Here is a 13,444-nt window from a genome sequence, read left to right as displayed (position 1 = left end):
GTTTTAATGTTTTGATATAAGGTCATCACTTAATATTCTGATTACTTGAAGTGTTATGTGTCACAGAAATAACCAATTTTCTTTGTCAGTTGCATCATAATGAACTCTCATCAGATCTTTAACAATGTCTATTTCTGAGATTTTTGTCATTTATAATTGTTTTTATTCTCTCACAAAACATGTTTCTTCTTCAAGGAGATTTATAAAAAGGACTTTGGGGACAAATACAGGTATTTGACATCTTTAAGATTAATACTAAAATGGGTAAGAATTTCCAGAACTAAAAAGTTGCATTCAAATTGAACAAGAATTAGGAACATGGGATTAAATGAACTGAGGAAGATTATAGTTTGTGATTCTGGTTGAAAATATTGCTGGTTCTCTAATGTTTGCTCTTCCAGATTAAGGAAACTTTCTCTTAAGATATCTATGATATACAGAAATGTCATAAAGTATTCATGTGTAAACTGAAGCATTTACCTTTTCTCCCTACGTAACTTCCCTGAAATTCAAAAACCCTCAGTGAGTATTCTTTCTTTCATGGCAATTACAATTGTTTGTATAAGTTCAATAAGAATCTGTTCATCTTGTAACAGGTCACCATTGGAAATACTGGTTATTTTACCAAGGCTTTGAGTGGAATGTCATATTTGAGAGTGACATTCATAGACTCAGATATGACCAGACAGCTTTAAGGAACTAAGGTTGGCTTTGTAAAACATGGAGCCATAAAGCCCCTTGGAAATATTGGCCTGATACCTTGCTTACAGAGTTCCCAGCAGCCTTACCAGGTGAGTAAAGAAGGTCACTTCCTGGCAGGTGCAGGAACCTCAGGATATCTTGGGGACCTCATGAAGAGGAATTTGCCCAATTCTGCAGGTATTGCAGGCCTGTCTGATGGCAAGTATTTAGCTTGGCTTCTGGCCTGGAGAGGCTACTAAAAGTTCAACCCAGAGATTCCTTATAAAAGGTTCCAGCAAAGCAAACTTTAAAAGATCCTCATGATTAATCGCTATTCTTGCTGAGCTTATGTAAATAATTAGGCCAGATTTGTTAAGACTGGATTTGTTCTACAAATGCATTGGTCTCAATGTGGCTATCTCTGGAAAGGGGGGTTTTAGAGAGAAAAACTATATTTCAACAGTGCACCGTTATGGATGTTAAATTCTATTCTGATTGTCTTTAAATGTTTGTTGTTTGCCTAAACTAGATAACTTGAGGTAAACTCCAGAAAAATTGTCACAGTATTTCATGTATAGACAATCTTTGTGCTTGTTATTCTATGGGGATAATAATAAGACTCCATGGGCATAAGATTATTTAAACAACTGGAAAACAGGATGGATCTCTAAATATGCAAACCATATCTTCCCTAAATCTGATCTGACAGTTACCAGAAACCCGCCCCTTTTGAAGACTTGGAGGTAGACTTTACAGATATACAACCAACTAGAGGATTTAGTTTCAGGTATCACCCCATGGGTCCATTGCTCCAGAGCTGAGAAGGCCAACTCAGATGAACCCTCAACCTGGTGAAGTGATCCAGATCCAGTCAACCCGCTTAAACTGACCCTCAAAAAGACACTGCCCCTGAGATCTCCAGCCCTGCTCCAGCCACACCCTGGAAGCTGGCTGGCCTGCTCACGGCAGAAGCTTGAGGAATCAACGTGTGGACCAAGCCCAGGGGTTCAGATGCAACTCTGCCAGCCCTTGCCCCTTACTGGTGTCATCGCCCTGATCTTGCTTATTGCTGTCAGGCTAATAGAGACTGACATGCCATCATGTTGACTGCCATCAACAAACTGGACATGGACTGGATGGCAGACTCCCTGGGAACCTGACAAAGCCAAATAAACTCCCTGGTAGCAGTGTCCCTCCAAAATAGGTCAGCTCTCGACCTCCTCACTTCAGAAAAAGGAGGGACTTGTATCTTTCTGGGGGAGGAATGTTGCTATTTTGTAAAACAATCAGGAATAGTCAGGACTAAGGTTAAGGACCTCAAGGAAAGAATTCAACGTAGACAACGGGAAACTATGGGTCAATGGAGAGGATGGGATCTCACACACTGGGCATCCTGGCTCCCTGCCCTGGCAGGGCCCCTCCTTTCCATAATTTTACTTGTGACCATCGGTCCCTCTATACTAACTACCCTGGTACGTTTTATTGAAAACACTGTTGCTTGTCAAACTGCAGCACGTATCTTAGCTCTCTAAGGGTACCAACTCCTAGAGCTAAAAAGTGATGTCTAATAAAGATTTTAAAAAGGCATCAAAGGGGGGAATGTTGGGGAAAATGAATAAAGTTTTACACCATAAGATGGCCAATGGGACTAAAACAAGCTCTGGTCTCTAGCTTAGAGACCCCTCTTCCGGGTTCTTCTTGCCCTGTTTGCCACGCGGGCGAAAACCTGACACAGATATGGAAATTGACAAATATAAATTACCCTTCCCCCCTTCATTCGGAGCTCAGATCTTTGGAGAAATGGTCTCCTCTGAGCCTGCCGGTGTTAAATAAATATCCGATCCAAGATCTCCGAGTGTCGCTTGGTTTTTCCGCCAGCGTTCCAGCCTGGTTCCGTAACACAACCAATGACATTATAAAGTTAAAATAAGTCCAATTTATAAAGTCCAAACCCAATGGGGAAGGGGACAGTGTGGGTCTATTCTGTAGTCACATTCAGATTAGATTTATTATAGAAGCAAAAACCACAACAAGCCTATCATTACCAACTGCCTTTGTGGGGAGGGGATCTTCCCACCAGAGTTGAAAATGAGGCCAGGACAGTGGGCATCACAGCCCGAGGAGGGGAGTAGGGAACCAGAAGTCTCCCCAGCATGGGAGAGGCCTGGACAAGCAGGCATAGGACCTGGCCACAGGATAGCCTCCTCACCTTTGCTGGGCTCCTTCCTATCTACTCCCCTGGGTGAGGTGTCCCCTGCCTGTCCCCCACATACCTGGCCCTAGGCCAAAACCAGGTTTAGGGGTCATTGCTTGCTCTCCCTCCCGAACCCCTGAGGCTACTGCTGGGCCACATTCATATGGCCAGGGTTACACCTCAATCCACAGATACCTCTATGCCAGCTGCTCACTCGGGAAGGGAAATCACACAAACATGTCAGGGGAGGGCTGTGGAGGGCCCTGCCACACATCCCTGGCTGGAGCACATCTATCTGGGGGTGACTGAAGCTGGAGTCACAGCTCAGACCTTCCTGATCTCGGAGTCCAGATACACACTTACACCAGGGAGGTGACCTAAGTGTGCACTGCACCCCTCTGGGCCTGCCCCACTGTGTGTGATGGGGTTGGTCAAAGGCACCTGCTAGGCCCAGTGAAACTAGGGGACTTGTGGCAGCCTGGGTCGGCCTGAAGCAGTGTTTGGCTGTAGTAGTCGGGGACAGAGAGTTGTGTCACTTTACCCATAAAGCAGATATTACCACGTGTTTATAGGACGCCAGGCTGGGTGCTTCCTGGCTTGGGGAGAGCAGCCAGGCCTCCTGGTGGTTCCCAAGCGCCCTCTGCTGGTGGCTTTGGGGAACTGCACAGCTGGGGAGGGGACGGGGCACAGTCGCCTCTGGTGCCTGTTCCTCTGGGTAGCCTGTCCTGTGGTCTCATGGGGCTAATGACTCCATGAGAAGGCTGGAGTCACATCTTCATAGCTGGGACTTAGCTGAGAACCAATTCATTGTAACTCAAAGACTGGCATCAAATTTATTATTATCTTTTGTTAAATACTTTAGATCTTTTCAGGACACATGGTCTATAAGGGCACGGTAGGTTGTCTTCCCAGTTTTGTGTGTACAGTTATGTGACAGGAGGAGAGGTGACATAATCAGGTGATATGCACGTAGGGAGGGTACTGGGGGGCTGCCCCTGCACCTGCATCGTGAGCCTTGCCCCTCTGAGAATGGCCTCTGGACTTCCACCAGGTAAACCTGGGACTTACATCTCCCAGTCAGGTGACAGCTTAGGAGGAGGGCCGTTGGGGACAGTGAGGATTACAGTCATACGTGCATTCGATATATTTTAAAAGAACAATACACAATGGGCAGTGGGGGAGGTGTTCTGCCGGGCAAGCCCCTGCTCGCTGCACGGCCGCCTGTCCTGCAAGCGTCTCGTGGGGTGGGGGTGGGATGTGAATCTCCATGGTGCTAATTGGAGAAGGGTCTCTCTCCTGCCGGAGGTAGGGGTGACTGGGCAGTGGGTGCTGGAATGGGGAGTGGGGGCCCGGGCAGAGCAGCTCCAGCCTCCAGAGGGTCCTGGTCACTTCCCTGTGAAGGCTTGACCTGCCTGAGCACCGACATCGGGCACACACCAGGGGAAGAACACAGGATTGTCCCCGGGGCCACAAGAAAGTCTGTTGATAGCCTCCCGGCATAGCACAATGCTGCTGGGTCCTCTGGGCCAGCACCAAAGACCTTCCTCAGTGGGTCCCACGGTGTTGGCTTCTCATAAGGCCGTTCACAGCTTGGAAGGTGGCAGATGGAGGACCCAGAGGGAAGAACCAGGCATTTCTCAAGCTGGACAGCTCTGGACTATCATCTGGTTCTTCCACTTTTGGGCCAGGCAGGTGGGGCTGGAGCCCTCCTCCAGCAAAAGGTGGCCATGGTGGCCTGTGCTATGTTGGTGTGGCACCTGACTAGGGGTCAGAGACAAGAGTCGTCTAGATTCAGAAAGACCTTCCCTGGGCTCCCCTGGGACTAAAGATTTGAAAAGTAAATTCTTCACAGCAGCGCAAATAGTCTGAAGTTCTAACAAAAAAGTTCTGTTGGGTAGTTCTCAACACCCAGGGGAAGGTACCCTGTGACCCTGACACTTGGTGCTGCAGAGACCCCTGTCCCTGGAAGGGCGAGCTGTTCAGCCAGCTCAGGAGAGGACACCCCACCCCCAATTCCTCATTTGTTGTTTGAGATGGAAGTACAAAGCTCTGTCTTCAGCCTTGGAGAGGCAAGAAAGCCATTCTCATGGGACTAGGTGCAGGGGACGGTGGGGCGGGACCTGGGAGACCACAGTACAAGTCTGGCTCCACCTCTGTCCCTGTGACTCTCAGACCTACGGAGTCCTCGTCAGAAATTGGGGACCATGCCACCACCCAGCATGGGGGGCAGGGCAATCAGGGCTGGACCCATGGGTGTTGGGCTACATGGAATCTGAGTCTGAAGGGAAGAAGGCCCCGGGAGATCCAAAGGGTGGCCTAGGGCAGGCGTGGTGATGGAGTTTGGGGAGCCTTGGAGCCTGGGTTTTATTCTTCCTAACCAGGGAGGAGGAAATGCCTCCTGGCCCAAGCTGAAGGAGAGGAGTTCCCAGCCTGGGCCCCCTACCGTCTGCTCGCCATCCAGACATGTCCCTCCACCCGTGCCAAGGGTCAGAGCCCAGGGTCTTGGGGCCTTGCCTGGGGGCCGCCCTCAGTAACAGTCGTCTGCAAAGAAGGGTTCACGGGCAGATGGTGGGCAGTCCCCCACATCATGTGGACCCGCCAGCTCCCCATACTCGCTGTTGTAGAACACCTGGCCTCCCCGCGCCCCGCGGTCTGGCCTCCGCCGCCGCCCTTGGGTGTCAGGGTGTGCCCTGGTCACGTCCACATTCCGGCCAGGTCCTTTACAGCTGCTGAGACAGGGAAGGTGATGGTCAGTAAGACAAGAAGACAAGAAGGACAGGACCCTAGTAGGGGGTCTGGTTGGAATCACCAGAGACATGACCAGAGCATCAAGCAAGTCCAGAGCCATGAGGAACACAGACTTGATGCACACAGCAAAGCAGGCTGATGTGAGTGTTGGCAAACACTGGAGCATTCTCTGTCCCAAGCCTGGGTGTGGGATGATGGAGAATGCCTGCTCCATGCCTCCAGACCTATTTCTCTCCCAGACCTGCCCATCTCTGTGAACGCACCAATGCTGACTCAGTGGCTCAAGCCCCTGGGTGACATCCTTTCCTGAGCCCCTCACATCCAATCCACCCAGACGCCTGTATGTTTTAACTGAAGAATGCATTCATGCCCCTCTCTGCATGCCCTGTCCTGCTCCAGAGCCAGTGGCCACCTCAGATGCTCTGCACTAAACTGGCACACCTCTCTTCTCCCCACCCTGCCTCCCTAGGGCCTTGTCTTCAGGGATCCTTTCAGCTGGAGAATGTCCTTCTCCTGACAGACCCTCCAATGGCGTTTTGTCACTCTCAGGATGAACGCCAAGCTCCTCTCTCCCTGGCCTGGGGGGCCTTGAAGGTGCCAGCCCCAACCCCTGCGTCCTCACTGATGGTCAGATGACACTCCCCACTAAGCTCTCACTTTCTTTGAGAGTTTGCAAATGTTGCTTCATTGCTTCTGATTTTAATTTTGCTTTGCATGGTACTAAGCCTGATGCCAGCCTGACTTTTTTTTTCCTTCATAAATGACTCTGCCTAGGGCACCTGGGTGGCTCAGTCAGTTGAGTGGCTGACTTCATGATCTCAAGGTTCATGAGTTTGAGCCCCACATCAGGCTCGCTGCTGTCAGCACAGATCCTCTGTCCTCCTCTCTCTGCCCCTCCCGGCTTGCATTCTCCGAAAAATAAATAAATATTAAAAATAAATAAATAAATGACTCAGCCTTTTTGCCTGAATTTCCAGAATGTTTACCTTGAAAGTCTAACAGTTCAACTAAGCTTTGCGTCCAAGCCTACTGTTCTGGGTCAGTTTTCCTAGTCCATCTTTGGAGATGTAGATTTAGTTATTCTTTTCTAAGAGGGTTATCTTGAATTTCAAGTTTATTTTGTTAAATTTTTTTTAACGTTTATTTTTTGAGACAGAGAGACACAGAGCATGAATGGGGGAGGGTCAGAGAGAGAGGGAGACACAGAATCTGAAACAGGTTCCAGGCTCTGAGCTGTCAGCACAAAGCCCGACGCGGGGCTCGAACTCACGGACCGCGAGATCATGACCTGAGCCGAAGTTGGACGCTTAACCGACTGGGGCCACGCAGGCGCCCCTTGAATTCCAAGTTTAAAATACTAGGTCTGTTTTACTGTCAGCATAGGCTTCCTCGGAGACTCCAATTTTACATAGATTGGATCTTTTCTACTCAACTACTACACCACCAACTTTCTTTCTCATCTTTTTTACCTCTTTGTTTTGGTTTTATTTTCTTTTGTCTTTTCATGTCCATCTTCGGTGTCTTTCTCTGCAAGGAAGAATTGATCATATCTACTGATCCTTGGGCACCCCCTCTCCAGTCTTCATTTTTGAGGGGATTTCTCTTTTATTTCAATTTCTTTCCTGAAATGTAGTCAACCACCATTTAATACTGTCACACTAACCATTTCCATCTGAGTGAGTTTCTGATTCCTGGTGTGGCTCCTTTGTTTAATTATGTATTGAATACACTGGAGTATGTATCAGCTTTTCCTTGCTTCTTTTTTTTTTTTTTTTAAGTATTTACATCTACATTCTAATTGTTTTATTCTTATAATAATTCTGTATGGATAGTGATTATTTTTTTCTGTTCATGATTATTCATGCTGGGATTTCCTCAGCTAGAAGTATCTGGTTATCCTATGGAAGGGGCTTAGGATATGGGTGGCTTCTGATGTTGCTTAATTTAGGAGTGCTGCACTAGACCTGTGTCTGTGGTGTCACATTGAATTCCTTCAACTGCATCCTCTGCAAAGGCTCCATTCTTGTCCTGCATTGTATTGTCACCTGGAACCAACCAGTCACTTTGCTGGGAGTCCTGGGCCCCCTTGTGGTTGCTGCCACACAGCCATGCTGACCTAACACCAGCCCAGAGCTTCCATATCTTCCTCTTGCCTACACACTTGGATGAAATGCCACACTTCAGGGGGTGGATCTGTCATCCTAAGTGGCCCCTCTAAGGGCCGGGTGAGTGACCTGGAAGTGAGGACCCTATGTGGTAAGTGTGATTGGTGGTTCACAGGAGACAGGAAAGGACCGGACAGATAAGCTCCCTCCTTCTCCCTGCACAGAGCCCTTCAAGGTGCATTCTATCTTTGCACCTGTTTGGAGAATGTTCCATGTACCAAGTGAATGCACCCACCAGGTGACCTGCTGTACCTCTCGGTGGCTGGTCATGCTGTGCTTCCCAGGGAACCCCGTGAGAAAAATAGTGCTGTCACTTCTATTGTGAGGTGCAGTTCTGTAATAAATGGTTTCCTTGGGTGTGTATCTGTCTTCTGGATTCTTGCTTCTGGAGGACTCTTATCTTCTGCAACTTTCTTCCTCCTTCACTACAAAACACTCCCTTTCACAAGCAGCTCCTTCCCAAGACGGCTGCTCCTGGTGCTTCAGACTTGCCCTGGAGCCCTGCTCTCCTCCACCAGACCTCTGGCTCCTCCATTATCTCCCCAGTTTGTTTGTCTGGAGGACCTTATCACACTCCTCTCTCATGGGACAGTCCCTATTTACTCTCCCTCCACCAAGACTCAGGTTTGGCTCTGCTGGCCCTAGTGCTGAGTTCCCTACTCACAGGTAAACTTGAGTCTGTTTCTCTTGGTTACATCACAGGTATGGGCTCTGAGTGGCCTTATTTTGGGTGTTGTTTTTACGAAGATATGTGGAGATTAGAATTTAACAATCACCTTATGACTCACCCTCTTACTGAATTATCTTTTTTTGAGATAGAAAATACTGTTTGGTAAAAGGACATTAGCCAAAAACTATTTACAAAAATGCAATTAGCATTAATTTTCCGAAACTAGGTTACCAATAGAGATCACCTGATGGAATCAAGAAAAACAAAAAAAGAGGCCAAGATGCATGGTATAGATGCAAGTAGTCATGGCTGGGTGTGTGATCCCACAACCACCAGCATTAACAGTGCTGCAAACACACCCTTTGCAGGCTGCTGGGAAAATATCCAATAGTTGGTTGAGTTGTAGATGTCATAAATACACCTACCAGAAAGGTGAACAATAGCATCAACTACCCTAACATGATACAAATAAATACTTGTGGTTTAGTGTAAAATATTCAGTGACAACCTCATTTAGTGATTAAAAAACAGCAGAGACAGAAGCCATGGTTTGTTCTGGAAAATTGTGTCAGATGACCTAAAAAGGGACTCCTGAGACAGACACAGACATCAAAGGTAGAAGTGAGTGGTCTGAAGAAAGTGGAAAAAGGCAATGTCTTACAGTATTGTAGTTCCTGTCATCTATTCATCCATTCATTCATTTGTTCATTCGTTCATTTCAATGTGGGGTTTGAACTTGCGACCCCAAGATCAAGAGTTGCACGCTCCAAAAAATGAACTATTGGGACCTCATTAAAATCAAAAGCTTTTGCACAGCGAAGGAAACAATCAGCAAAATGAAAAGGCAACCAACGGAATGGGAGAAGATATTCGCAACGACATATCAGATAAAGGGTTAGTATCCAAAATCTATAAAGAACTTATCAAACTCAACACCCAAAAAACAAATAATCCAGTGAAGAGATGGGCAAAAAACATGAACAGACACTTCTCCAAAGAAGACACATGAAAAAAGGCTCCACATCACTCATCATCAGGGAAATACAAATCAAAACCACAATGAGATACCACCTTACGCTTGTCAGAATGGCTAACATTAACAACTTAGGCAACAACAGATGTTGACGAGGATGTGGAGAGACAGGATCTCTTTTGCACTGCTGGGGGGAATGCAAACTGGTGCAGCCACTATGGAAAACAGTATGGAGGTTCCTCAAAAAACTAAAAATAGAACTACCCTACGACCCAGCAATAGCACTACTAGGTATTTATCCAAAGGGTATGCTGTTTCAAAGGGGCATATGCACCCCAATGTTTCTAGCAGCACTATCAACAATAGCTGAAGTATGGAAAGAGCCCAAATGTTCATCTATGGATGAATGGATAAAGAAGATGTGGTATACATATACAATGGAGTATTACTTGGCAATCAAAAAGAATGAAATCTTGCCATTTGCAACTACATGGATGGAACTGGAGGGTATTATGCTAAGTGAAATTAGTCAGAGAAAGACAAATATCATATGACCTCACTCATATGAGGACTTTAAGATACGAAACTGATGAACACAGGGGAAGGGAAGCAAAAATAATATAAAAACAAGGAGGGGGACAAAACATAAGAGACTTTTAAATATGGAGAACAACCAGAGGGTTACTGGAGGGGTTGTGGGAGGGGGGATGGGCTGAATGAGTAAGGGGCATTAAGGAATCTACTCCTGAAATCACTGTTGCACTGTATGCTCACTAACTTGGATGCAAATTAAAAAAAAAAAAAGAGTTGCATGCTCCACCAACTGAGCCAGGTAGGCACCCCCAAGTCCTGTCATTTAAACAGCTATGTACAGGGCACCTGGGTGGCTCAGTTGGTTAAGCATCTGACTCTTGGTTTCAGTTCAGGTCATAATCTCTCGATTTCATGAATTGGATCCCTGAGTCAGGCTCTGGGCTGGCATCGTGGAGCCCCTCTCTCTCTGTCCCTCCCCTAGTTGCGCTGCCTCTGTCTCTCTCAAAATAAATAAATGAACTTAAACCCAGTAATGTACAAGTCAACTAGGAGAATGAATAGGTAGACATGTAACTATTTCATCTATACTCTTAAAAGATTAAACATTCAAGTTTTTTTTTGGGGGGGTGGGTAGGGTGCTATCACCTTGGACAAAGGGAGGTCATCTATCTGGGTCACTTTCTGTGCAGGCACACAAGGATTTCTCTGTAACAGTATTCTTATCAAAATAGGACAGCAGCCAGCTCCAAGTCACATGATCTGTCTGTCTCCTGCTGCCACTGAGCTTAAATACTGGGGTCCTGGGATGGTGGTGGAGTCCCCTGGCTATGGGTGCATATGTACAGTGGGCATGGTGGCTCATACTCGATTCAGCAAGAGCATCCGTCATATGGAAGGAAGGTGTAGGGGACCAGCACCAGGTATGCTGAGCCAGGATGGTGATGGGGGTGGGGGTATTTTGGGAGGACTGGTGGCCAAAGGCCTTGAGTTCCAGAGTAGTTTGCTTTGAACACACAAAAAGGCAATAGGCAACCATGAAAGGTTTCAGGTAAGACAGTGATGGGCATACCCAGGCCCAGCTTCCCTTCCTGGCCCTTTGCAGGGAAAGAGGTTCCAGAAGCCCTACCTGAGCCCGCTTTCTTGTCTGTACCTGCTCTCCAGCTGCTCAAACTCTTCGGAGGCTAGCACCATCCCACTGTCTGTTTGGTTATCCTGTGTGCAGAGAACAAGCCGAGGCTGTAGGCTCCCCTGAAGCCCATCTGCAGGCAGCTGCCCCCCGGCCAGAACAGCATGGCACAGACCTGCACTGCTGCAGACCTAACACCTGTCCTGTGAAAAGTGAGCAGAAAACAGGTGTCCGCCCCTCACTGGAGCATGCGGGGAGGGTCACATGCCCCTGCCATGGAGGGAGAAACTGAGGCCCAGAGGGGCCGTGCTTGGCCGGCACTCAGGAGTTGGCAAAGCTGGGATACCGCATGCTGGGGGGTCCTACAGAGTGGCTATGCAAGCGCTCAGGGTGCAGGGAGAGCAGGAACACAAGGAGAAACCGGGAGAACATTGAAAGAATCTGGCAGCTCGTAGTGGATAAAAATGGTCTTCAAGGAGACACATCCCAGATTTGGCGGGGTTCTGTCACCCTTAGATGGGGCGTGACTTTCGTTTTGAATTGCATGGAGGGGAATAGCACTCTCGTCAGAACTGGGGGCCCTCCAACATCTTCACCTGGCCCCAGGCGACATGAGCACTCACTGACCAGGCCCATCCGGAGCGAGGCTGGAATGGGAAGGTTCCTGGCTATGTGTCTTGGAAATAGGCTAAGAGGGTGAGTTTGTGCTTTTACAAAGTGGACACGCGGGCTCCGGCTTAGTGGCATGGTGGGTCCACTCTGCTTGACTGAATCCGAGGACACAGCTATGTCCTGTGCCCTGTTCCCAGGCCTCCTTCTCTGGGGACACCATCCCCTTCTCTCTGGCCACATGGCTGGGGGGCCACCAAAGGGAAGCCCTGACTCAGGCTAATCCAATAATAACCATCTGGGAGGAGAAGCTGTCTTTCCACTGGGTTTCTATGCTGTGCGGAAGGAGACCTTGTGTGAGTGATGAGGGCACAGTGGGGAGCGGCTGAGGGATGGTGGCATCGCAGAGGCACACAGACCCCAACATGCCTGAGGTGCAATAGAGGACTTGACATTTCAAGGGACAGTTAGCACCCTTTCCTCAGCGACTTTCCCCTGCCAGCCTCAGGAGTTCCCGGCACCTTCTCCCAGCAGACAGAGACCAGCCACCCTGATCTGGGGTGCCCGGGCCCACTGGCCCCACTTACCACGGAGGCCTTGTAGGTTGTTGGGGTCATGGGAAATTCTTCGAATGTTTTCATCCTGGAGGAGCCCTGGGTCTGAGTCCCTCTGGCCAGGCACCCAGGAAAGGACACACAGTTGTAGTATCTGTGGGGAGAAAGCAGGAAGTGCTGAAGAAATGTGCCCCAGAAAGCTCTCTCCACCTCTCCATCTGCCCCATGTCTCCCCAGGAGGACCCAGTCCTGGGATGAGAGTATGGGCCCTGGGTGCGGTGCTGGGCTGGGTCTCCCTCGGGTGCCCCCTGCAGCCATCTACCACGCGGCCCCCCTCCCCATGTTGAGCGGTGTCTCCTCTCCTGTGTGTGCGGGAGGAGAAAACCTCCTGAGGCCACTGCTGGGAAAGGCATAGGATGTGAGTACAGAGCGCCCAGCCCCGGGGGGCAGAGGCAGGTGGTTGGCATGGAGCTGGCGAGAGATGTAGGGAGGCCTTCACCCCAGAACGGGCCTCTCTGTGCAAGGCAAGCAGTCTGGTGCAGCAAGCTGCCACCTGGCCTGTGTGTGTGGGTGTGTGTACACATGTGTGCCCATGTGCATGTCCGTATGTGCGTGGGGATGACTGGTGGAAGGAGTCTCGTGGGCACCAGCTGGCTGTTCCTGTCTCCCAGGCCTGAACCTGCTCTATGCTGGGGCGCAGGGGGTGGTGGGTTTCAGAGAAACATAAAAAGCTTTCCTGGAGTATAAACAGCCATCGGCAAGAGACATCTGATCCAGAACTCTGGGAACTTAGGCTACCGTCTAAATCCTGAATACAGATTAGTGACAGGCCTACTCTGCTCCCAGGACCCCAAATTTCAGACTAAGGGGAAGTGCCTTTAGGGGCTATGAGTGCCAGAAGCAGAGGAGGCTGGAGGGTAGAGAGAAGGACTGAAGGGGTGCAGAGAAAAGCAAAGTGGCAGTCTATATGGCCTTGGAGGGGCCCCAAAGCTAACCAGGCCCTCCAGGGAGCCACAGCCCCCAGTACTGTCTTTTAAAATCACTGTGCTCTTGGGGCACCTGGGTGGCTCAGTTGGTTAAGCATCCAACTCTTGATTTTGGCTCAGGTCACGATCTCACAGGTCGTGGGATCAAGCCCCGCATTAGGTTCCAGGCTGACGGTGCAGAGCCTGCTTGGGATTCTGTCTCCC

General features: G+C 49.0%; 1 protein-coding gene across 2 annotated transcripts in view; it reads right to left on the bottom strand.

The window, feature by feature from the left end:
* Positions 1 to 2,670: 2,670 nt before the first annotated feature.
* The window catches only part of FLT4 (fms related receptor tyrosine kinase 4), a 44,354-nt gene continuing 33,580 nt past the window's right edge, over positions 2,671 to 13,444 (bottom strand). The window contains exons 28-30 of one of the 2 annotated variants that reach the window (XM_045484441.1): positions 12,288 to 12,408; positions 11,092 to 11,177; positions 2,671 to 5,604 (exon numbers count right to left, since the gene is read on the bottom strand). In XM_045484441.1, the coding sequence (XP_045340397.1) occupies positions 5,403 to 5,604; positions 11,092 to 11,177; positions 12,288 to 12,408 (409 nt within the window). In that variant the 3' untranslated portion in view covers positions 2,671 to 5,402. The remainder of the gene's footprint in view (positions 5,605 to 11,091; positions 11,178 to 12,287; positions 12,409 to 13,444) is intronic. The other variant, XM_045484449.1, reaches the window with a different exon arrangement.

Source organism: Leopardus geoffroyi, chromosome A1 (genome assembly GCF_018350155.1).
Source record: "Leopardus geoffroyi isolate Oge1 chromosome A1, O.geoffroyi_Oge1_pat1.0, whole genome shotgun sequence".
NCBI lineage: Eukaryota > Metazoa > Chordata > Mammalia > Carnivora > Felidae > Leopardus > Leopardus geoffroyi.
The sequence above is the reverse complement of the archived record's forward strand: the minus strand, read 5'-3'. Positions and strand labels throughout refer to the sequence as shown.